The sequence below is a fragment of the Mycteria americana genome, chromosome 5, assembly GCF_035582795.1.
Source record: "Mycteria americana isolate JAX WOST 10 ecotype Jacksonville Zoo and Gardens chromosome 5, USCA_MyAme_1.0, whole genome shotgun sequence".
NCBI lineage: Eukaryota > Metazoa > Chordata > Aves > Ciconiiformes > Ciconiidae > Mycteria > Mycteria americana.
In genome coordinates this window covers 48666841-48691434 of record NC_134369.1, presented here as the reverse complement: position 1 = coordinate 48691434, position 24594 = coordinate 48666841, and the positions used below count along the sequence as shown (strand labels likewise).

The following is a 24594-nucleotide window of genomic DNA, read 5'->3' as shown; positions in this document are numbered from 1 at the left end:
CTATGTGTGCTCCTGTGGGGTACACAGCACCTCCTGTGGGAACACTTGATGGAGACGTTCACTGGAGTGAGCTGCCTTGCATTGTGGACCTTGCAGATAGCTGGAACTGTAACCCACTTCTTTCCTTGTGAACACATTGATGATAGGGTCCAGTGCAACAAATTAAAGGTCCTCCATGTCTGGACAAAGACGTACAACCCAAGAAAACTACATAGCAAACCATGTTGTGCTCCACAGAACTCAAACAAATGGTCTGAGTTGAGCATTGTACATTGGGACCTTTAGAAAGAACCACTGGAAACTATTTGAGTGATAAGAGAATCACCAGGATATCCCATACTGCTGTACAGTTCTGGAGGCTATAATTGGCCTGTGGGTCAGGCACTGGTCACTTGTGATTTAGAAATAAACCTACAATGAACCGTTGCTGAATGAATTCCATCCTTGCTGAGACAGTGCATGTAAAAGGTTAAGTCAAGGACAGGATTTTATTTCTTCCTTCTTTCATTTGGGGGGAGGGTGTGAATTTCTCCTCAGTGGCATATAAATTCTGTGAAGTTAAATATGCATTTTAAAAATCCATTTTATGTGACAAGAAAGGTCCAGAATTGGACTGGGAGGTAGGCAGGTACTAGAGGACCTGAGTGCTTGGCCATAGAAAGGATGAGGCATTGCACAGCCATCTAGGCTGGAATGACATGGGAATAGCAGTGGGAATGGTGGACTGACTACATTCCCTGTGGAGGAGCACTGGTGCTTGGATAGAAGATGCTTCCATAAGGTCATTATTGAGAGATAAGACATCTTTGTCTCTGGCATAGCCACAGGCTATGGCATAGGCTTTTGGCTTATGGCTTAGGCTTTTATACATCCTAGATTTTGCTCAGACACAGCTGGATGATTTTTCTTACTTCCCCAAACAACTGTTTCACCCCAGACTTTGACTCCCATCACAGATGATTTTTTATTTACAATCACAGTAAGGGCCCCAGTGGGTCACCTCATACTCCAACAGGACCAGTATTCCTTACTCTCCAACTCTTCTCTTGCTCCCCCTTTTCCAGTTCAGGAGGTTGCTAAGCTCTTCAGTGTGTGACCTTATTGGGAACTAATGTTAGCATTAGTGCAGTAACACTTACATGGCTTTCCATGTCAGGCACAGGGCTTGAATCATCCACTTTGACTTGGGGAGAAAACATGTCCCCAGAACAGGAGCTAGACTAAGCCACTCAGGATGCAGAAAAGACAGCTGGTGTGTGAGGGAAAAAAGGGCCAAGCCCAGCATGAAAAAAGCAATTCAAAGCTTCAGGTCTCTGGCAGAGGAGATATCTTCATTGTTCTTCATCCTTATTTGGAATAACAAGGTCAGGAGTGGTTAGAGAAATGGGCATGTATCCAACAGTGGGGAAATGCACAGGCACGCTGAACATCTCCAGCTAGGTTGCCAGAGGAAGCTCTTCTCTCTTTGGACGGGCCTGATTTTGCCCTCACTAATTCCAGCGACCTCAGCCATTTTACTGTGCTGTAGAGGCTGGGTAGGTGGCTGGAATTCACTCTGTAGAGCCACAAATTCTATTTCTATAATGCGCTTTGTCTCAGCAGCAAAGCTGCTCTATTATTCATTTTCTTCAGGGGTCCCAAACAAATGACATAAAATCCTGGGAGATTGTTCCTTTTCAATTTATTATTTTTTCCAGTTCTTCCTACTGTGAGTCTTGTTGTTTCCAAGCTTCATCCTTATCATCTGAAAAGAATAATCCCAAGTTCGATCTCTGCTCAAAATTTTTCGTGCCAAAGAAATAGTGCTGTTTTCTTGCCATGCCATTGTCTTTGTTAATCTCCCTCTTATAATGCAAATCTTCTCATAATTCAAAGACCCACCAATTTTCTGGTAAACTTTCTATTTCCAGTAGATATAGAGAAGATTTTAATTCCTTCAAGTCTCATTTCCAAATGAAACAAGGCTTATGTGGCCACACTGTCTGTCTGTGACTGTCTTTATCTGTCTGTATTTTTTCACTCATTCCTCACAATAACTTTTGAATTGAACCTCTCACCTGCAAATTAATTTACCTGAAAGAGATGCAGAAATCTTAAACATGCTAGGTCCCAACAATTTCCCTGGACAGAGAAGACAATTTTTCAGTGTCTGTACTCAGTGAAAGTTTCCTAACCTCACCCCTTGTTAGACGGACAAAAGACAGGCCTGCAAAAGGGGTGCACGAATGTCCTAGTTGTGGGGAAAATTCTGACTGGAGTTCACCTGGTTTTATATGCAGCATAGTAAATTCAACACAAGACACAAATCCATAGGAAGCTGAGATTCATTCATCCCACTGCTCACAAAGCTACTTTTAAAGGGTTCAGCAGATGGTTTCAGGATTCCCCAGACATGCTCAGTTCTACCTGGTGTGTGAATTTGTATGTTCCTTTCTATTGCCTTCTTCCAGGCTGGATTTGCATTTTCTGTTGCATTTTGTCACATGACATGGTCTGGTTCATGCCTGACTCCAAAAGCCTTTTCCACTGAATATTCACACTTTTCCCATTTTGCTTGTGTTCTTGAGCATTGGGTGTCTTTAGCAAAACAACTGATTGTAAGTTTCTATGTTTGTGGCCACCCGTCACAGGAGGGAAAGTAGCCAGCGGTCCTCAGAGCCAAAAGGCAAGCCCAAGCTGGTATTGCAGAGCCTTCTTGCTTGATGGGGCCTTATGGAGTTGTTGTCTGCAGTGAGATAAGGAGGATGCCTACCTAGTTCATGGACAGTCTGGTGGTTAAGTATGTGGGTTGCTAGAGGTTTTAGATCATCTCGAGAGAGGGCATTTGCAATACAAAGACATTGTAAACAATATGGAGAGTAGGGAGTTGTGAAAGCTTATGTTTGAATCCTTGCTGTGTTTGACCTTGGAAGTGCTCACTTCTCTTACTCAGTTTCCCCAGATGCAAGCTAAGAACAGTAAGAGCTATCTGTGTCTCTTGGCATTAGTGGAGGAAGATGAGATGTGGTCGTCAGGGGAAGAATCACAATTATTGTTACTGTTCTGTTAAAGAGAACTGGAGTTTAGCAGGAATGACTTTCCAGCACCACCTAACATTGAGAGGAATTGTCTGTCAGGCCAGTAGTGCTTGAAAGTCCTTCCTGGCTACATGCACATATGTTCACTGAGTGTCATGTTTTCTGTATGATTCAATGTGGGAACAGGGCCAACTTTGGGCATAGAAGGAAACAATAGGGAGCTGGTAAAAGCAAAACCGGGCATGACACCCCATCCTATTCTTAATTCTATGCTGGCCATTAATCTTTTCCTCACTGCCAAGCCTTGGACTACAACAAAGGCAGGAGGGCAGCTGCACTGAGCAGTACACTAATTCATTGAACCTGCTCCTCACAAAGCCTGACAGAGGTGATTGCTTTTGTAGCCCTGCTTTCACCAGCTACTGCCATTGCCCTGGTGACCTCCTCCTGCAAAGATGAGGTAAGCCCCAGGAAGGGATTTTTATTCTCATCTGCAGGATGGCAAAGCTTTCTGTGGAGTCTGAATCTGGAGGAACACTGTGAAGGGTGTTGAACACTGTGAAGGGTATTGCATGCTGTGGTTCTCATCTTCTGGACTGCTCTTTCCTTTCTGTGTTAAGGCAGTGTCCCACAGTACCCTTTGGTAACTACTAGGGCAGTGTGGGAAGAAGTCCATGATCTTCTCCAGCTCTCCAATCCACATCCTCTCACAGCTCTTCTGCACTGGTGTCCAGTGCCGACCTGACCCTGTCTATTGAATTCAATGCACTGTGAAGCAGCTGAAGCTCTTAGCTAACTGGAGAGAAATGACTACCCCTTTGTCCCCTGCCCTCTTCTGCAGGAACCCTGGGAAGATGAATTGGTCTGTTGACTCAGAGCAGAAGTAACTTGATAGTTGTGCGCTTCTCTGGAAAGCAACCGCGCTGCCCTGTGCCCACGTCTTGTTATGTGCTGGCTTCATTGCTCTGACAGCATGAAAGATGTTTGGTTTTGTTCCTAATGCTGTTATCATTTATCATCCTCTTGTAAAGCCAGAACCCGCTGCTCACCCGCCCTCCCTCTATACTAGGTTTTCTGCTCCCCCTCCACTCCTGCCCTGGTAGGGAAAAAGCTTGTATGCCAGAAACAAACTGTCTTTCCACTGGGTACCAGAAGAGACACAGTACCCTTTCTGCTCTCTGAAGCGACTGCTGTGACCAACGGTGATGGTTTGACGGGGTTTCAGCTCTTGGGCTTTGAAGGAACAATTCCAACCATGGAGTGGAGAGCTGATAGTAAGCTTATTTGATAGCTGATCTTTATCCCAAAGAGATGGTAGCTGGTCCTGAGTCTGGGGAACTCTTACACAGCTGGTGCCTGTGGAAGGACCTAAGCATTCACATGCTAGAGATGGAGAAAGGGATGCAGTGTGCAAAATCCCTACCCTTCAGCTCAGTGTAAGTCCCTCAAAGCTGCTTGGGCTATAGCATACCTGTGTCAGAGCTATGGAATATTTGGGGCTAGAACATAAGTGAAAGACCATCCTGCCATCTTCTGTGTTGCATCCATGTCCCAAAATAATCCACAAGCAGCCCTCTAACTGCAGATCAGTTGTCCATCAGTTTCTGTGGACAAGCTGAAATAACTCAGAGGCAAGCAGAAATATCTGTTGGGACCTGGAGATGACAGGATGAAGAAAGGGGACTTAGCATTCACCCCTTCCTTCCCGCTCTGGAAATGATTTTAGATAACAACAACCTGAAGCTTGCAAAAATGTAGTTTGGAGCTGGAGGTATGCAGCACACTGCTACTATTTGTGGTGTAAACATGAACTGTGCCAAAGGATTTGTTTCTCCTCCCTTCCCCGTCTCAGTCTTGGTTCAGCAGTAATGGTGAGTCTCATCTCTAGAAGCCTACAAGCATTGTACTGTGTTTCTAGAAATATTGTGTACACCCTGTATGGGACTCCTCAGCCCGCCTTGGAGAGTCAGGCTGTAATGGTAAAACTGCTTGCACAAGGACCAGCTTTGCGAGGCTTTTAATGATGTGAGCTCCTTTTTTAGGAGGACTGGGTCTGGTATCCTCTTAGTGGTTTAGAGGTGCACACATTACAAATCCACAGCTGGGCTGGTGGCATGATGTCTGATTTCAAGCTCCTCATGGACCAGGTTGGCCCTACACTATTGGGTGTTTTCTAGGAGAGCAAAAGTTACACTTCACTGACTGGCATATCTGGACAGTACGTCTCATACAAACTCTTTGTAACTCTGTATTGCTTGCTAGGTGGAAGAGCAGCGCTGGGAATTGTTGCATTAAATCAGCTCCCTAACACAGCACTAGCTTTGCTCTTGCTAGGCTCAGAAGGATTTTGATAATTATTGGACTCCAGGCAGAAGCCTGTTTTGGTATGAAAGCTTCCAGTAAGCAGAATGATCTCACTCCACGGGCAGGCCATCATCCTTTTCCTATGCATCTGCCAGAGCTGCCAGCATGAGACTCTTACTATCCTTATTTATAAAGCAATATAAATGTTCTGAGCATTTTACAGATACATAAAAGAGAAGATTCCCACTGTGCAAGGAGCTGACAGTAACTCAGATGTACAGGAGTCATGGGACAATAACTCAAGTTCTGAGGAGGGCAGACATGGTGGAAGAGGAGCTCAGGGCAGAAGTCTTTGCAACAGGAGGCTGTGTGAAGAGGGAAACTATTGGCGACAATTGGGTGCATGAAGCAGGTGTGGGTGATGTGGCCAAGGTGATGATGGGAGAAGCTAAGAGAAGGTGGCAAGGTAGAAGGCTTAGGAGTTGACTAGGAAGAGAAGGGGGAAGTGTAGGCAGTAAAATTGCTCTCAATGGATGAATGAAAAGCAACCTCATTAGCAGTGCTCCATTCCTTTTCTGCTCCCAGCACTGAGAAAATTTAGGACATCTGCACCCTCCTCACTCTCCTTCTCCTACTGCTCTGGCTGCTGAGAAAGAGAGGGAATGATGTTAAGGACTATCATTAGCAGCACTACAGTTCATCTGCCAGGAAGGGACAAGGGCTGCATTTGTCAGAGAAGTTCACTTGTAGTTGGTACTACTCACTCCAGCCAGGGCCTTGCCTTCATGGCGTAGACAGAGACCACCAGCATCTGAAAAGCATTCTCGTGCAGTCACAGGTAGCCCAGTGCTGGGATTCACGCTGTCACCTCGCCAGGCACTGGCTATGGGCATTGCAGGGCTGCCACCATCAGCCTCGCAGAGCTGACACAAGAATTGTGGTGTTTATTCCTCGGTGACTGTTGGGGCCTGTGTGTAATGTGTCTCCTCCTTCATGATGTGCTAAGCGAATACTTGCATTGTTTCTCCCTGCAACTCTAGTTTCCAGTGCCAGCCTGGGGGTCCCTAGGCTGGATGCAGACCACATCTAAGCTTAACAGCAGCAGAGTTGCTTTTTTTTTTTTACATCTCTGTTATGGATCTATGTTCCCCTGTGAAGGGATTTAAAGACTGCATGTCAGCAATGTCTCCTGTCCAAGTCAGTGGCATGTCATCTGTGCTGACCTTCCTCCACAAGCGTGCTGGTGATTGTGGAAGAGGGCTGCAAGGTTTTGCTTTTTTTTGTGTCTGTGGTAATGGGCCACGACTGCTAGACAGAAAGACACCCTTGTCCTCCCCCCTCGCCTCCCCCTCTGACTTTGTGCCCTGCTTGGGGCTAAGCACTTCTGCTGCCTTTTATTAATCTTCTCCTGGGACAGCACTATCAGCGGCCCATCAGCGTTCAACATGCCCCCAGTCACTAGCATTAACTCGATTAGGGCAGTGAGGAGTGACTTACAGGGGAAGCTCTTCTCCACAGGCAGTATTTGCATACAGTGATTGATGCTGATATGTCCTCTAAACACAGCCACATTTTGCATTTTAAACAAAGCAATTGCTATAGAACTGCTCCTTGTCACTCAGAGGGATTCCCAGTGCCAGCATAGGACGTACCTTCCCTTTCTTAAAATGGCCTCTCTCTTTCCCAAGGAGGACTCTCAAGTGGGATGAAGAGAAGGTCACTGACTCCACCTTATGTTTGGAGGGGAAGAGACAAAAGCCTGCTGTGTGTCTTGGCTTGTGAAGTTGCTTGTGGACAGTTCTGGGCTGTGTGACCAGTGTCACACAGTCAATCGGCTTTCTACCAAGAAGGTCAAGCTTGAATGGGACACATAGTCTGAAGCCTCCCGTGTTTCCTTCAAACAGTCTTTCCTGGTCAGATTTCAGGCTCACGATAGGCTCCCCCCACATTCACCAGCATCTCTCTGTCTTGGGAATACATGAGCTGGCTGGTACCCATGCAGCACTGAATATATGTGTGCGTTATCCACATGCATATGTACAATATATAATATACTTATATATTATATGTATGTATTATATGTATGTATTATGTGTGTATACACACACACACATATATATGTATATAAAAAAGAATCCACCTTGCAAATTGTCCAAAGAAGCAAAAGATGCCATGCTTTCTTCCAGTTTCTACTGGGGATTTTATTGGCAGGACATGTCCAAGTGAGTTCTGATTTGGAGTTGGTGTCCTGAGCCATGTCTTTTCTCTGAAGAGGATAGTGTGCAGGCTAAGAAATGGGTGAGTTTAACTTCTGTTTGAAGGAAGGGCAAAAGGAACAAAACTAAATCTGTGGTGATACTGCTGGTGTTTACCAAGGGAATGCAGCTTGCTTTGCAAAGGCAGCAGTTGTTTTATCTTCTTTCTTATATCCTAAGTGTTTCCTTTCTTTCAAAACAAAAGGAAATTTGCCCAGAAAGTAACCCTCTTTGAACAGCAGCAGGGACTTCTCTGTAATTTAGGCTGCAGGGTTCCTTGGAGCAGGCACTCAGTCCTCCCCTTTGTCCACAGAGCAGAGCGCAGGGATCACTGAGGAGGCTAAATAAATAAAAATCGTTTACATAACACTGTCCAGAGGTCCTAGAAAGAACGTCTCCTAGAGGCTGCCAGTGCTCTTTGCCTTCCAGGTGCTCATGGCTTGCTGCACTGTGAGGGCTTTAACACTTTCAACAAAATTCAGAGGCCTGTTGGCACAATGCTCTAGTGAGACCCAGAAAAGTTTTGCTTAGGCTTAGTACCAAATACCTGTTTTCACCCATTCCTGTCATTACTTTCTCATCTTTGTGCTTATCTCAGAGGACTTGCAATGTACTGCTGGTTGCCCATTTTGTGTCTGAAAACTTCATGGTTTTGCAAAGCTAGGAACTTCATTATTGGGCTCGTGCTGTCTGGCTCCATAGATGTGGGAGCTCCATGGAGAAGGTGGCCCTTTCATCTCCTGCCACACCGTATTAATTTTGCAAATGTGACAAGCTCAGCTTTGCAAAAATAACATATTGCCCACGTCTTGTTCTATTTAATACTGTATTCAAATGGTCCAAGTACTTGGTGACGTGGGCTGGGGGAAACAGCTCTGCAGACTTCTTTGTCACTTGACTGGCATCTGGCTTCCAGAAGTAATTATAGCTGTTCAGTGCTGTGGTACACCAAACCTCTTGGGGATTAGTGAGGCATCAGGTGCACGGTGACTCAGAGGCAAGAACAGAGATGCTCCAGTTCCCAGGCCATAAAGGCCATAAGCTTTATAAATCCTAATATCCACTTGAACTTGGGACTAAAGTGAAAAGAAAGCGTTGCAGTGACCTTGCAGACATTGTTCTAGTTTTCCAGAAAACCAAACAGGGAAATTTACACCTTAGGAGTTTGAAAGTGACTTGCATTGCCATTGTGTGGATGCATGGAAGCTAATGTCTACTCAGAAAAATTCTGGGACCCTAGTTTCTTAGTTAGAAAGGAAAACGAAGTCATGATAGTTATGAAAGTTGTTAAATCAGAATGCTTAACAAAATGTGGAGTGAAATTATAATAATTTAACTATGGTAGTGTCCGAGTAAACACTGAAGTTAGTTTGATCAAAGTGATACTGGTAATTAGTATGAATTATAGTCTAATGTGTTCATTAATGGCACTACTTAGTGACATTTGTTGCTTACAGAATTAGGTGTTAGAAACATTAAGTACTTAGAAAATGAATATGCAAGATAGATAAAGTAGTACAGGATCAGCATGATTCTTTGGTGCCTTCTTCAGGGTGGTGTTTCCAGACACCAGTCTGCATGAAGAGGTATTAGGTAAAATCCTATCTGCTCTGCTTGAACAATAAAAACTGTTAAAACTGGTAACTTGTTAAGTTTCTACTTAAGTAAACGTGATTTTCTGTAGTAATTACAGTACCAGAAGCAAACCTGCCGAAGTAATGAGTGTTAATTAGGCTCTGTGTCATCTTAAACTAATCTAAGTCAATAATTACTAGGCAAGAAAGCGTAGGTTTGTAAATACTCATGGCACAATGATCTAAACAGAAGAAGTGAAACTGTAATAGTGTCTGTCTGTGCACCTTTAGGGCACGTCAGCTGCAGGCTGGGTGCCTCTGCGCCTCCAGCATAGGTTTTTGCAGGACACATACCAGAGCTTCTGGGTTTTCTGATAGGGACCCCTCTGCCTTTAGCCTCTGATGTTTCCCCACAGGTAGGAACCTAGACATATTGCCTGGCTGTCCCAGAAGAAACCCATGCTGGTTTCTGTCTTCTGCTTCAAGCTCCCCTGCTCCCAGTTCCCTGAGTCAAGCTCACTCTGTAGTTATCACCTCTTCTGCTCCTGGCTTGTCACGTCCTGGCTGTGTCCTCCATAGCCTGGCCATACCTTGGCCAGCATTTTTTGTAGGTCGCTGCTTCCTCCCCACTACTTGTTCAGAAAAAGGAGTTGTGCTGCAGTATAAAAGAAAATCCTGAATCAGTGGGGAGGCAGGGTGGATGGGAATGCTTATTTTCAGAGAAAGAGGAAACCAGGCACAGAACCAAGACACCTGCTGGATCATTCTTTTCTGTGTATCTTGCCAAGGAAACTGAAGAGATCATCTGGCCTTTCGTTCTATCTTAAGGCTCCATCTGGATCAGGCATCATATAAGGGTTCATGTAGAAAACTCTTTGCTAAAATGTTCTTACAGGCTGGTCTTTACATGGTGAAGCCCAGTTTGCAATAGTTTAAGAAATTAGCCTCCTAGAATATATAGTTCTTATCTGTTAAGATTGGAACAAGTGAGGGAACAATGCTGGATCACTAGGACAGCAGGTATGATTTCTGCTATTGCCGCTTTCCTCTGTAGTACCCACAATGGCAATACAGCTATTACATGAATAAATACAAATATTTTGCTTATGCAGTTTTTCCCAGGACAGAATTAGGTGGAATGGGGGAGGATGAAAAGCAATTTTTCTGTAGGGCATAGCCAAATGCACAAAAAGTAATGAGGAATGATCTAAGCAGGAGAATTCAGAAGAATCAACAGGACTTTTAAGGTACTGAGCAAGGACACTGGTGCAAAACTAAATGAATTCTTTGTGGAAGTCCTTTCCTGTGATTCTAATTTTACTTGGTAATTCAACCAATTTACCTGACTCAAAGTAAAGCTCAGTGGTCTGTGACTTTCCAGATCACCCCATATGCCTTTTTTAGAACAACTTAGAGCATTTGCTACCCTTCATTACTCCAGTAGAACAGCTGATTTTAATGAGAGAATTCATGTTTTTAGCAGCTCAGCCACTTCCATCCCAAACCCCTACAGATCTCTGGGATGTACACGGTACACTGTGCTGGTGATTTGTTATTCTTTAGCAGTTTGTTCCAGCATCTGCTCTCCTGACACTTCAGTCTCAGAGGGTGTCTCATCTTCATTACTTGGAAAGGGTAATTCTAGGAGAGAGGTCTCTCCAGCAGGTCTCTCTCTGGTGCAGTCTGGCACAGAGAAGTACTATCTTTTGATGTCTGGGTAAGTACTGGCTTTTAAGGCCTGTTTCTCCAAGACAGAGTTTCTTGTGTGATGCAGCAAAACTTATAGCCATCCCTTCTCCTTAAAGAAGAGTACTAGGAACACGTGAATGTGGGAGCAGGAGGGACCCTGTGGCTCACAGGAGTGTATACAGGTTGAACTGCATTTCAAAGGTAACCATAGTTTTTGCTGCTCTACCTCCTGCTGGGAAGCAGTCCCAGAACTTCCTTACTCTGAACCTAACGCCCCTCATTCCCTCTGCTTTGGATTCTTTGCTTCTGGCTATCAAAACACAGATTTGGGGCAGTAGGTTGAATTCTGCTTTTCAGCCAGAGAGATGATTCCCAGAGAACAGAGCATGCAGTGAGGGTATGGGGAGATCTCTTGCTGATGAGAAAAACATCTTTTAGCTTTTCTGTTGGCTTTGAAGAGTGCTGGGTTCTGCCTGCCTTATTCAGATGGACTTTTTTCATCCTGCTCAATATTACTGTCCCATCTGGAAATATGGAATATGCAGTAAAAACACATAATAGCTGCCTGTCACCCCTCCTGTATGTGGGAGTCTGATTAAGCTTCATTGATGTCTTCAGGAAGTCTTCAGCTTCATTGATGCTGAAGCTCTGAATTGACACATTCTCTCTTTCGCCATGTTTTTTTTCTTCTCTTTCCTTTCCTGCATCTACTTGCAAACCAGGAGAAATCATCCAAGATTCACTCTAGGAAGAGAAGGAACAGAGCAATCATATTGAGGGCTATGGTGAGGAACAAGGTGACATTAGTGTTTTCCATTGTTACTGGTTGCTTCTCTCCTTCTTTGCCAGGAGCGTGTTGGCCTCCCATTTGCGTACTGCACTCTCACTGATGCAAGTGTTGATGGTGAAGGTAGGGCAAAAATCTTCATGTCTATGTCATGCTTTCCTGCCAGGCTGATGAATGGGAAACAGGCAGTAAAGCTAGTTATGCCACTAGTTAAGGAACAAACTGTATCATGTTTTCTTATCTTTGTCCTGCTTCTCTCACTCTTTTCTCCTTGAAATCTCAAAATACATCTGAGCACAAAGGCGGGAGCCTTCCTCGTCATGAGAAATGATCCAGCAGAAATAAGTGGTACCTATGGTGTGGACTGGCAGCGAAATAATATTATGCCTACATCTCCCCCCTCCCATTAAGAGGTGGAGGTTGGGGACTGTGAAGGGAAAGGAGTAACAGAAGAGAGATTATTTTTTTTAACCTGTTTAGCAGCAGTAACTGTGAAGCATAAAGCTAACTGCAAAGGGTGTTTGACTCCTCAGCCAAGTCTAAAGCACAAAGATGCTGACGTGCTGCTTACTGTTCTTTTTGTGTTATCATTATATCGTATTTTTTCTCTCCTTTTTGTTTCGGAGGTACTATGTGTTCCTGACTTGCTGGGTAGCTAGTTACCTGAAGAGTGCTTATGGAAGAGATGATTATCTCATTTCTCAATCATGGCTGGGAAGTCACCAGGACACTTTCATGAAGGACATCTAGCCAGCTCTGCTCACCTTGTGAAGCATTGTCGCAGCGCAGGTTAGCCCCTCTTCCTTGGCACGTCCACAGCTGAATTGCAACTACTCATAGACATAGCCCAGATAGTTTTTGTTTCAGTTTCTGTTCTTTGACTCTTTTGACCTTTGTAAAGAGTAATGCTTACCTGCCAGATGAACTATTCGTGCTGTGGAGAGTGCAGGGCCAGACTCAGTGAAAAGGGCATTTGCTATGATGACCTGTGTGAGAATAAATGTAACCAGCAGAGTATGGAACCTGCTACCAAGGAGGTGACAGTGTTTATAGTTAGCATGGTATCTCACTGACAGCTTGGGGGTAATTTATTTATTCCTTGTAGTGGGATAAATAACACACACAGCAGTCAGGCAGCTGTAGGTAACCTAGTGCTATCTTTGTGAGAATGTCCAGAGAATTGACAGGAGCAACTTAGCAACATGCTCTGGGACACACAGCAATCACAAACTCCGGAATTAGTCATTGATGCCCCCTTATGTGGACATGTTCCATGTGAAAAGCAAGAAACAAAGACAGTTCTCAAGTCCCGGTGCAAGCTGATTCAGCCAATGCAGTGATTAAGTCTTGCAGAATTTGAGAGGTCCCAGGCATCACTTATCTGAGGTTTCAGCCACTTTTTAGGATATATTTTATTTGCAAGCAACATGCCCTGGGGAAGAAGAGGTGAGCCAGGGGCCTGCTTTATGTGCACTGAGCAGCCATGGAACAAAAAGGAGACTTCTGCCTGAAATGCTTGCAATAGGCAATGGGTGGCAGAAGGAAGTGCTGAGCTAGTCCGGCTCAGTGTGCTGGGCAGCAGGGTTATGCAGCTGCAGCCTCTCTTACAGAGTTCAGAATACACTCAGGGTATGAAGCTTTTCCTCTCATGCAGTTTTACTCTGCCTGCAGCACAGGTTGGCAGGCTCAGGGGAGAGCTGCAAAATGGGGTCACATTTGTTTTTCTATCAATTAAAATTTTACGTAAGATTTTCATAGTTACGATAATAACCTTATCATTTTTGTAACCCCAAAGCATTTTATTTGCTCGTCTACTGAGGTTTTGTTTGTCGCTTGCTCATTTACACCTGACGCAGTACACGGGCCCTTAAGGTAGTCCAGGCATTTTCTTTTTCTTTTGAAAAGGCAAGGTGGCCTCTTGATTCAAGAAGGTTGAGAAACAGAGCTTGATGTATGTCCAGGTTTTGTTCTCTCTTTTTGACTGCTTGCTTCTCTCACAATTTCATTCCCAGGAATATTTAGAAGGTGTTTATGATTTATTTGTAAAATGTTTTTATTTTCTGTGATCATTGAGTGTGAATGTGCTGGTGTTTCCATAATTGCTCTAACTCAATTTGTGTTAGTAACTATTTTGCCAAGTGAACACAGCATCATGGGAATGCAGCATTTATAGTTCAGCACTGGCAACATCACGCATCGCTATGTACTACCCTGCTGCATGGCCTTGCTGGCTTATGCAGGCAGGATTCTGAGGTTCTCTTGAGTTGTGCAGTGGAGCCTGAGTGACCGTGGTATTTCACTGGCTTGGCATAGTTTGTCTAATTAACTAGAGCTGCCACAGAAGCTGCCGCAATCTAGTCTGACTGTGGACTGTGTCTCAGGCCTGTACTTCATTCCTGCCTGCAAATATAAGCTTGAGAATGAATGGGAAGGATAACCTGGCCCAAATGGCAATAACGGTGTCATTTTGCAAATGCCGTCCTGCAGCCCTCTCCGTGGTTTGGTGAGTGTCACTTCAGTGGCACTGCATTCCTTGCAGAGCTGAAAAGCCAGGACATCTTAGCAGAGCCTCAGCAATGGGAAACAATAAACACTGTTACCTGGGGTGACCCTCCTTCCAAGTGGAAAGTATCCAGAACAGTGAGCTGGCTGCTAGCCGGGGGGAGGGGGGGGGGGAGGGGGTTGGGGGCTTGTTTTTAAGGGAGCTGGAACAGTGTCCCGCAAGGGGTTTGGAGCAGCTCAGTGTGGTCGGCTGGAACAGGGGACTGAATATTCACTGGTGGCCTCCCCACCCACATGGGCAGTGTGCCAGAAACGGACAGGAGGAGGGAGGCAGGAGAAAGAGAGGCTATCATCACAGTAGTGAAGAAACCAAAACGTATCAAAGATTAGCCAGGGAGAAAGGCTGGATCATAGCAGGTGCCTGATCGTGAGAAATCGTAGAGTCGCAGTGGAAAGAAGAAATGCGCAGAAGCAGCAGTAGCAATTTAGGATTTTCTGCAGCTAGAAAAAGTGAGTCTGAGCTAGAAGTGCTCAAGGCAGTGGCAGAGCTGGGAACAGCACCCCGAAAAGCTGATGCCTGTGCTAATGCTGTTCCCATAAGCATCACTCCCTTAGGACACTGCTGAATTTTTATGATGTGATGACAAAAACAATGGGGGAAATGACAAAAACAATGGGGGAAATAAGTGATTACCCCAGGCTTCCTTACAAGGGTTCATTAGATTGAAAAATATCTGATGAAATTGTACTTCCTAAGACTGACCCAAAGGATCATTGATTTGTAGTAGCATTAACCACTGACAAAAAAATATAAACAAGAGTTTGGTTAATGTGTTCAAGTTTAATAATGTAAATGGTAATAGAAAATTACTTGCAGCATTGACTGCTTTCAGTGTTGTGATGGAAAAAAATTTACAATGCTGGAAATGTAATTATTGAAGGTGATTATAATTTTGGCTTCAGTTAAATCATTTTCCTTCCAAATATAACACTCTTCACGCCAATGAGATTATTCATAACTTATGTATTGCACTTGACTTAATTGGCATATGGTGTAAATTAACCCCTCTCAAAAACATGATTTATGTGCTTTGTTCTAACTGATCTATTAAATGCAGCCTTGTTTTGTGTTGATTCTTGCCAATTTAGGCAAAGCGATTTCAGTTTGCTCTGTCCTGGCTTCTCCTTATCTGATCACTGCCATGCCTTTATTATTCAACAATTGCATTTACATCGGGGATGTGTGATAAAGCTTATTGAAAATGTAATGCCAGTTTCTTAAAATCAGAGAACCAAATGTGTAATAATTTCATTCATCAAAATAATGCACTTGATTCTGAGACGTTTTATAGAATGGTCAATGTGGTGATTTTAAGCATTTAGAAAAGCAAGAGTTTGGGATTTCTAAACAGAAATCAGCTTCTTATTGTGCAATAGGAAGGAATACATTAAAAAAATCTCTTATTCAATACATCAAGGAATGCATTAAAATATTCTGTTTTTAAAACATTCATTTGTGTTATAATAAAAGGATTATATCAGAGAAAGGCCAAGGTGCCTTTTTAGTTTCCTCTGTTTGTTTCAGATGGATGAAAAAGAGAAAAAAGGCCTATTGGGGAAAAGGCTGCATCCATGTAAAGGAGGAAGGATTCCGATCTGTTATTGTTATTATTGTTAGGAAAATACGGTTTAAATAGGCTAATCTTGTTTCTAAGCTATTTTGAAGGTAAATGTGAACTCCACTAGTGCTGTAAATGAAAGCATAACTAGGAGATGCAATGAGTGTGTATGTTCATGAGTAGATAGCTACAGAAAGAGAGGTCTGTATCTGTCTTTGTATCTCAGATAGGGACTAGGTTTTCATACTTGTCTTTAAAGCATCAAGATCAAGTGGTGGAAGGCAGCCATTTGCCTTTCTCATTATCACATTTTCCTAACTTAATTGATGCAGTGTGTACCCAGTGAAGGGGTAAGGCTGGCAGCTCTACTTCTTCCCTGAAAAGAAATGACTGTGAGTGAGATCAAGAGAGCTAGATTGTGAATGGTAGGGAAAAGTGAGCAGGGGACTGGTTCGTCTTCTAATACAAGCTGTAGGAGCATGAAATAGGAGGAGCTGATGGCATGTTCAGAACAGGCAAAGGAGATACTTCTTTGAGCACTGGTCCGTGGAACCCATTGCTGCAGGGTGCTGCGGGGGCTGAACGCTTGTTGTGGTTGAAAATGGGACTGGAGAAATTAATGCAAGAAAAATAATTGGGGGTTATTAAATGCAAAGACCTCATCTCTAATCTTAAATCACTGGGAGACTTAATTATACCTCCTTGCCGTGTTTTTATGTTCTCCCCTGGTCATCTGCTGCTGGCCACTTCAGCAGAGAGAGGGCAGTGGCCTAAATGGGCCCGTGGTCTGAACCAATACAGCTGTTTCTGCATGTGCTGTGCGCACTGCCAAGAGATGGTTGTAGTCAGCGTGTGACATTAGATTTATGAAGGGCTCAGTGAAGCACTGAAGTCTTTAGCAAATCTGTGATGTGTCAGTGGTAGCTGTTGTCTGTCTTCTCAGTTTTTCGTCCAGAAGATGCTTTGAGCCTTTGGCGAGTTCTGGTCTTTCCTGTGACTTCACTCCTACTTATAATTATTTTGATGCTGCTAAGACTTTTCTAGCCTCACCCAAGCCCTGTGGAAGGAAGCACACAAAGACCAGAAGCATGATGGGCCTCTCAAAGCTGATTAGCACAAATGTAAAGAGACTCGCTGGCTGCAGTTCTTTTGGAGCAAGGCTATTGTTTTTGGCTGGCTGGCAGCAGTGTTTTGGATCAGGGCTTTTGTGTTTTGCTGAACCATCCTTGTGCTTTCTAAACCCAACTCGCATTAGTCACTTATCAGCCTCTGCCTCTTCCAGCCACCCCAGCACACTGCTAGGCTAGTCCTCCTGCTCCCCAGGCACAGGTGTTCGGGTTTTGCCATGGTGTCAGTTCAAATTGGTTGCAATGAGAGAGAATGTCTTTGTAAAGCAAGCCAGGCACACAGCACAACCTCTCCAGCTTTCTGTTACTGGAAAGTTGAACACTGAAGTTTTCTGTACATCAGTTTATGTTTGCTTTGATTCCCTGTGTGATACCTTAGCCCGAAAGAGAAAAATCCTGTTGGTTTTCATTTTATTTTGTGTGCAGGTAGCCACAAACAACTACTGCAATCATGTTTTAACATTTGGAGCTTAAGAACATATCCCACATATCCCAGCAGTTAAACATGCCTTTAACTCAGGGGGGAGAAACATGTCTAGAGAACTCAACATTGATTAGTAAAGAAACCTCCTTCCCTCCCCAGGTAATCAGAGAAAATAGAATATTTTTCTAGTATTTCCTGTGAAGCTTTCCAGTAAGAGGAGATTTCAGGTTGTCCTCAGTTCCCCCAATGCTCAGTGTGCTTACTATAAAGACAACTCCCTCCCCCACTTTTTTTTTAATTCCATTGTGAGTGAACAATAGTAAGGAAAGTAAGGAAAGCCTCAAAAAACCTAGGCAAAGTAGAAGGGTGCCCAGGAAGTGTAAGAAAGGCAGCTGCCACTTTAGAGGTAAGGGACCGAGGAAAGCTTATGTCCCTTGAATGGTGTTTGAAGAGACCAGTGGGACCCAGGCTCTCTGCAGTCCTCTGGCTACCCTTACCAATCGCTCGACACTGGCAGCTCCAGTGCCACATAAACTTTTCAGAACCCCAAACTGCTGCCTTTCGCAAAGCCACAGATTGACTGTCCCTGTGGTATATTTAACCTGAAGTAAAGTCCATTTTAATGTCCTACTGTGGTGGCCAAATCCAGACCTTCTGTGAACAGATGCAACGTTCAGAGGGCCTAAGCACTCGATGCAGGTGGGCAATGGGGGAGACTGTGAGGTGCCTATGTGAACTTGGAAAGGGATTGTGTTGGTTCAAAGATTGAGCCTGTCACAGTCAGGGTGGTGGTGACTATGGGGCTGGGGATAGCTGTTGTAAGTGTAGAAAAACCGTGTCGTGCTTCACCTCCAGCTCTGTGCTCATCTTGTTTTTTTCAGTCAAGCTCATTTCTAGCCCATGGCCTTTCCTACTGGCCACCACTAATTCAGCCACCTCCTCCTCCTCCTGAGGGCAGGCTGAGAGGCCTCTTGGTTGCCTGGTTTAGACACATCATCCCAGTGAGTGCCATTGCCTGGATGAAGGACCTTAGCAGTGTTGGCTGAGGTGTGTGGAGATGGTGGTGCTTACACAGGGTGTGATGCTGTCTGTGCTCAATACAGTCAGAGGTAGAATAAAAACCTGGGGTCCTTGTTTCTCATGTCTCTGCCCCAGTTACCACAATGCGTTTCCTTCTGCTTTCTGAAGCAGACCTGAGCTTGCCCTCCTGCACCGCCTGACCACCAGATCAATGCAAATGCCATTACTTCAGCACTTGCAGCCACTTTATAAGCACTGGACAGCTGCTGTAATGCTTGCAACACTCATGATGTCACTGTTGGGTTTAAGCCAGTGGTCTATTTTATGATTAGAGATTTTGTTTTTCACTGGAACAACTTCAAGGCTTTTTCATCGCTAGCTCATGTTTATTCCTTGCACCAGTGAAGTGCAGAATGTGGGGAGAAAATGGGTGAGTGGAAAAAACAGACCAGTCCGTGGCAGAGACTGACAACAGTGCCTGTCTAACCAGTCCTCAACAAAGCTAATCTCACAAAACCTCAGAAGCTTGCTGAGAATTTTTTTCTGGATATGGGAAAACACCAAATGAGTGTTTCTAAGTGAGAGGGCCGGGGCTCTCCTCCCCTTCCGCAGCATGCACAAATTGTGCCTTCCCCCACCCCAGCCTCTTCTGTGGGGCTATGTGCATCCCGAGGGACAGAATGGAGCAGCTCCTAAACACAATAAACATTACTCTGTCTGGGTTAGTTTTTACATTTCTGTGTTTTATTTCTTGTTTTGTTTGAAATGACCTGTACCACAAGAATACAATTTATTTAACAGGTTTTTTCTTTCTTTTATTTTTTAGGAGCAGATAATAGTTAAGTAGATACTGTTTATTTCACTGACTGTCTATAACTCCCTGCATCATTCTCACAGCCTCTGTCTCTCTGGCTTCTCCACAGAACCCAGCCACAAGAACAACAGAGTGGCCTTTGGCCATATGATTGATTATAGCTTGTGGATACAAAGTGGAAGCTCTTTTCTCAGCTCTGATTGGTAATAAAAGCTCAACAAGTTACATTCTAGGGTCTTTCTCAATGACTTTCCCCTCTAATAGCTGCTTACATGTTTCTGGTGCAGCATGTTTTATTTTATATATTTGTAATAGTTTAAAAACGAAAGATGACAGCTTACAAAGAAAAATAATGCCCCCTTAGCATGAGCAATACTGCAAAGTTCTGATTGTTGTGGGGGAGTTTCTTATAGCTTCACAGTTTTGCCAGAGGTGTAGTGCCCAAGTTTCCCCAGAAACCTAATTCTGTGTGGTATTTTACCGTTTCTTTTAATTGATCCCCATGAAATTTGTTTCGCATTACAGGCCAGACACCACTGTTCCCAGAGAAGAATGTGCCCAAAACAGAAGAGCTGGTCACTTGGGAAGAATTGCCTTCTGTAGTAGCTGACGGGTACATGGTTTCTGTTATCCATACATGCAAATCAGGGGCTGGAGCTGCTTTTACCATAGTTGCTGGACGTGGGCTTCATGCTTATTCACTGTCACTGATACACTTACCTCTACAGCTTTGCTGTTCTTTAAGTCATAGAGCCCATTTGCATCCCAAGGCTCAAGCTCCATCATCTTTTGCCCCATGTAGAAGGACAGCTGTACAGCGCTGACTCTGTGACTCCTATATTACAAATGGATGGCATAAAGAGCGCTGACCCAGAACCCATTTCCTAGTTCATGTCTCGACTTCCACATCTCCAGACCTTTTTGTAAGAGACTGTGAACATTCAAAGACCTAAGCAGTTGCTGAAGCCCCATTTCCTACTTCAAAGTGCACTGAGAGGACTACACTAAGATGTTACCCTTCTCTGCAAGGCCAGCTCACTGTGTAGCTGGAAGTGCTCCTCAGTTGTGGCAGCATGATAGCACTAATGATGCACGGCAGATCAGAATAACAGGGAAGAGATGCATGTGATTCCTGCACTGGTCTGAAGGGCCCAAGAGACCTGACCTGGTTCCCAATATAAGATGGTACAAGCCTTTTAAGGGTTAAATCTAGACAGGTGTTTCTGTCCCAGTTCCTGGGGAAGAGTTTGCATTCCTTGCTTAAAGAGATTAATATATGCTAATTACTGTCTGGTTCAGTTCCCATCCTATTTCAGAAGCAATGCAAACATTTCCAGGCATATTATCTTCAAGCAATGGGGGATATCCAGATGGGCTTCAAGGTTATGCAGCTGTAATGGAGAAAGAAGGTCCTGGAAAAAAAAATGCATTTGGTATCTTTATATTGTTCTGCCAAAGCAGGAGTTGCCTCCATACCATAGCCCTATTCTAAATAGCCAGCAATCTCTGTGGGCTAGAAGCTAACTCGGCAGCTCTCCATAATCATGTTTTGTAGATAGTTCTCCCTCCCTGTTTTGGAAAGCAGGCCCAAGTCTAAATACAACAAAGCTGGAAGAGCCTTTTTTTTTTTTTGTAAGTGACCTTTCCAGCCAGGGCCCAACAGAGTAAGAATTGCTTCTTAGGATCTTTACAGCCCATTCTGGGACAGCTACCTTTGCACAGCAGGTGGGGACACAACGTGCTGTGGCTGAGCTGGGTGGGACTCGGCAGGGAAGCAACAGCGATCAAGTGAGTCAAACTTACAAGTGATAGCGCAACCCAGCACATTTGTGAGAGCATTTATGCCACAGCCAGAAAGAGTTGCCAGGGTGCAGCACATGGCAAGCTAGCTCTGTAATGGTGGTGTGCATCTCACTTTGGTCCCTCTCCGTCACAGATGGGTACAGGGATCACAAGCGCAAAAGCCTCTCATTTTCTCCCCAGCTGCCTCCCAGCTGGCAGATGGGGAGAGGAGCACAAGTATCTGTTCAAAGCACAAGGCCACTGTGTAATTGCTACCACTGTGAGCATGGAAATAGTCCCAGCTCCCATGTGCCTTCTGCCCCTTAGGTCTCTGTTGGTTTACTAATGTGCCTGAAGCAAGACTGAATTCCTTTAACAAGTGAGTACAAAATGAGTGAGAGTAGCTACGACTGTGTAGTGTAGGGAAAACTCAAAGGAGATAGAACTGAACTAACTCAAGTACCAGGAGCGGGCTGGCTACAAGAGCTGAGAGGTCAGCATGAGTTAGCGGCCCCAGTCTCTGAGCTAGCCTGGGCCTTGTTCTGCAGCACTGACAGCCCTGCTGACACATTCTGCTCCCGTAGAAAACAAGCACCCAGTGTCTCCCTGATCACATGCCTCGACCCTGGTTTGGAAGGCTTCCTGCTGGGGGCAAGTTACTCCTCTGCCACACCACCCCTCTCCTGGGCTAGCCAGGAAGGGACAGAAGCTTGAAGGGAACAGAGGCAGTAGAGCTAATGGTATGTCAAATGTAGATCAGATGCTTTTTCTCACCTCTACTGCCATGCCACTGACCACAAAACAGACAATACATTCAGGTTTCATCAGCTCAGGCTGGCTCAAAACTAAGTGACCTAGAAAGTAAAATCTCAGAGAATACCAACAGCCAGTTTTGTCAGTCACCCACATTCCCTTCTGGCTACTGGGAATGCAGCAGTTGTAGTTTAGGCAGCAGATCTAAACCAGGGCTTAGAGACAGCAGGAACCTGGTTACATGAGAGGAGTAAATAAACACACCCCCACTTCTTCTCCCACCACCTCAAGGTCAGGTATTTGCTCTCCCATCAGCGAGAGAACCTCCTACCAGGCCCAGGTATAACCTATGCTAGCTCTTTTGCTGCTGTTGAGGATAATGGGATGAGGCAGGGGAAGACAGTAGTTGAGATACCAGGGGTTTCATGCCACCCTCTAATTTTTTTCCCTAGGCTGCCACAAAAAAGCAATCTCTCAGGCTCAAGAGCTGCCTCCTCCAAAAAGCAGCGCCCTTGATTCCTAACTAGCATTTGGCAATAAGCCTAAGTCTCTGTGGAGGCAAAGAGCTATCACTTTAATGAAGTCTAGGAAAGCCTTGGTTTGGGGTGTATTTATACTTGGGCAGTAACCATGCAGACAAAGCCTTGTGTTCTCTGCCACAAGGAACGAGTGGGGAATGGCACTCAGCTGAGCTGAAGAGGCAGGTTTGATACACTACAGGGTGAAAAGTGTGGAAGAACTGTAGTTAGCACCACATAGGAGAGGATGCAGAGATTATCCAGTCAACCCAGCACTGAAGCATAACATCGGGCTCTTTTCTCTTTTTCTTGCCATCTGGGAAAGGAGACTTGCATTCTCTCAGGGTCATACATCCTACCTCTTCAGGGGCCTGCAGGGATTGTACATGGGAGGGACTAGCCAGGCATAATGACACACTGTACAAGGTCGCAGAATATCTTACACAGTTAGGAGCATCTTTCCCGGTAAGAAGTGGGGCCTGTATGTACAAGTGTTAGCTGTCGCTAGAGGAGCCTGGGAGGCAGCCGTTTTGACCAGGAGAGGTCCAGCAGCACTCTTCTCCAAAGGAGCATCTGCTCTATGGTTAGAGCCAGAAAGGTGACAAAAAGAAGGACCCTGGCTGCTTCCCTTTCTATGTGACCCCTCACAACACCAGCAGATAAAGTTTATATTGACTCTATTCTTCCTCTCTTCCTGCTTCTGTCCCCACTCCCCCTCCAGCACTGGCGGAGGGAGCTGGGGAGCAGGCGGCCTGGACAGCGCTGAGAGCATCACTGCTCGGAGGGGCTAAGCCCCGATGACCGCCTCAACAAGTGCAAGAGCATATTCTGGTATTTCCCACAGAGAAAACAAACGAAAAAAAGAGAAACAGGTGACTGATTAAAAGAGTTTCCCCCCTCCTGTACACGAGATTCTGCAGTCACGCCGACAGATAGACATTAAATAATTCTTCCATAATAAATGATTGGAGATAAAAGCCGGCGGTGGCTGCTGCTGCTGTTTGGATTGCTCCGTTGTCTGCATCTTTGTTTCTAGTTTGTTCCCCGGCCACTGTCGGCTGGCGCTGGGGCTGTCAGACCTTTGCCTCTAGCATTTCTAGGAAGAGTTTATGCATGGGAACCTTGCCCTGCAGTTTGATGCTGTAGAAGTGCTGCACAGCTTTGGCGGCTGTCTGCCGCAGGAGGGGCAAGGTCAGGAGCAGCTTGCCTGCTCGCCGGGGCTCCTCGTTGCGCTGACTCAGCTCGTAGTCCTGCAGGGCTTCGTGGAGAAGGTCCTGGAGTTTCTGCACTGCATCCATGTCCTCTATGTGCATGGAGTCTGGGGGGAGGGAGAAAAGACAGCAAACAGACAAGTCAGACATGAGAAAGGAAATCCTTTATGGTCCTGAAGATAAAGATGCTTTCTTTCCTTTTCTTTCTTTTCTGGTGTTGTATTTTGTTTTTTTTTTTTTTTTAGGGGAGTGGTGGTGATGGTGTTGTTTTGTTTTGTTTCTTAAGGGGAAAAAAACACCTTGCTGGCAGGTGTTGGTGCTGCTGCTGCGAGGTTCAGCGTCAGCCCAACAAGTTGGCCCTAGCAGTGCAGGGACAGTAAGCTTGCCAGGGGTAGGTGACACATTGCACCCTGTGTGCTGCCCATTTTGCCAGCCACCCCAAGGCTGTGCAGGGGTCAGCTGGGGGCCTTTGTGACTTGCACATTCAGTTGCCCTCCATGCTCCTTATGGGGAGAGTCACCCTGCAAGGGGCAGCAGCTGCTGTGCTGCCGCTTGGGAGCAATCTCATTAAGAATAATTAACACTGCTATAGCGCTTCATCTGTCTAAACTGCCTAATTGCCATGCAGCTGCTCAGGGTGTCAGCAAGACAGAAAAGCCCCAGTAGGTCACAACCAGTGTGCCCAGGGGTGTTGCCAGCCCCACCTTTGTGCGTATGCCCGTTTTCAGAGACTGCCAGCAGCTGCTCAGGGAGCTCCCTGCTTCGTAAGGGAAACCTGCACCTCTTGCAAGGCCTCTTCCCTTAGGCTGCCAGTTAGATTTCCACAAGCTGCTGGAGGGGCTAGCAGGTTTGCGAGGCTAGTGCATCTCCTTGGTGTGTCTCTTGAGGCAAAGGTAGCTGGTAGTGACACAGTCCAGATTCGAGCTGGGGAACCTGAGTCGAACACAGGCTGCTAAACTTGTGGGTAAGTCATGGTGACAGGAGGCAGCACCAAAGAGCAGAGAGGTTAGATTAGAGAAGCTAACCAGGCACAGCATCACTGACGGTTTTTCTCCTTTTCATCTTGCTGATACTTGCTTCTTTCTTACAACCCTGACAGAGCTGGAGACACTGTTCCCTTGTCTTCATTGTTCAGAGACTTTTAATCGATACTGAACCCATTGATAAAGATTCCTGCTACAGGCCAATGAATCCAGAA

The 24594-nt window shown here is 45.2% G+C and overlaps 1 protein-coding gene across 3 annotated transcripts in view; it reads right to left on the bottom strand.

The window, feature by feature from the left end:
- Nucleotides 1-19077: 19077 nt before the first annotated feature.
- Nucleotides 19078-24594, bottom strand: part of ESRRB (estrogen related receptor beta) — a 134519-nt gene continuing 129002 nt past the window's right edge. For all 3 annotated transcript variants that reach the window (XM_075503299.1, XM_075503298.1, XM_075503300.1), the window contains one exon: nucleotides 19078-23503. In XM_075503299.1, coding sequence (XP_075359414.1) covers nucleotides 23259-23503 — 245 coding nt within the window. In that variant the 3' untranslated portion in view covers nucleotides 19078-23258. The remainder of the gene's footprint in view (nucleotides 23504-24594) is intronic.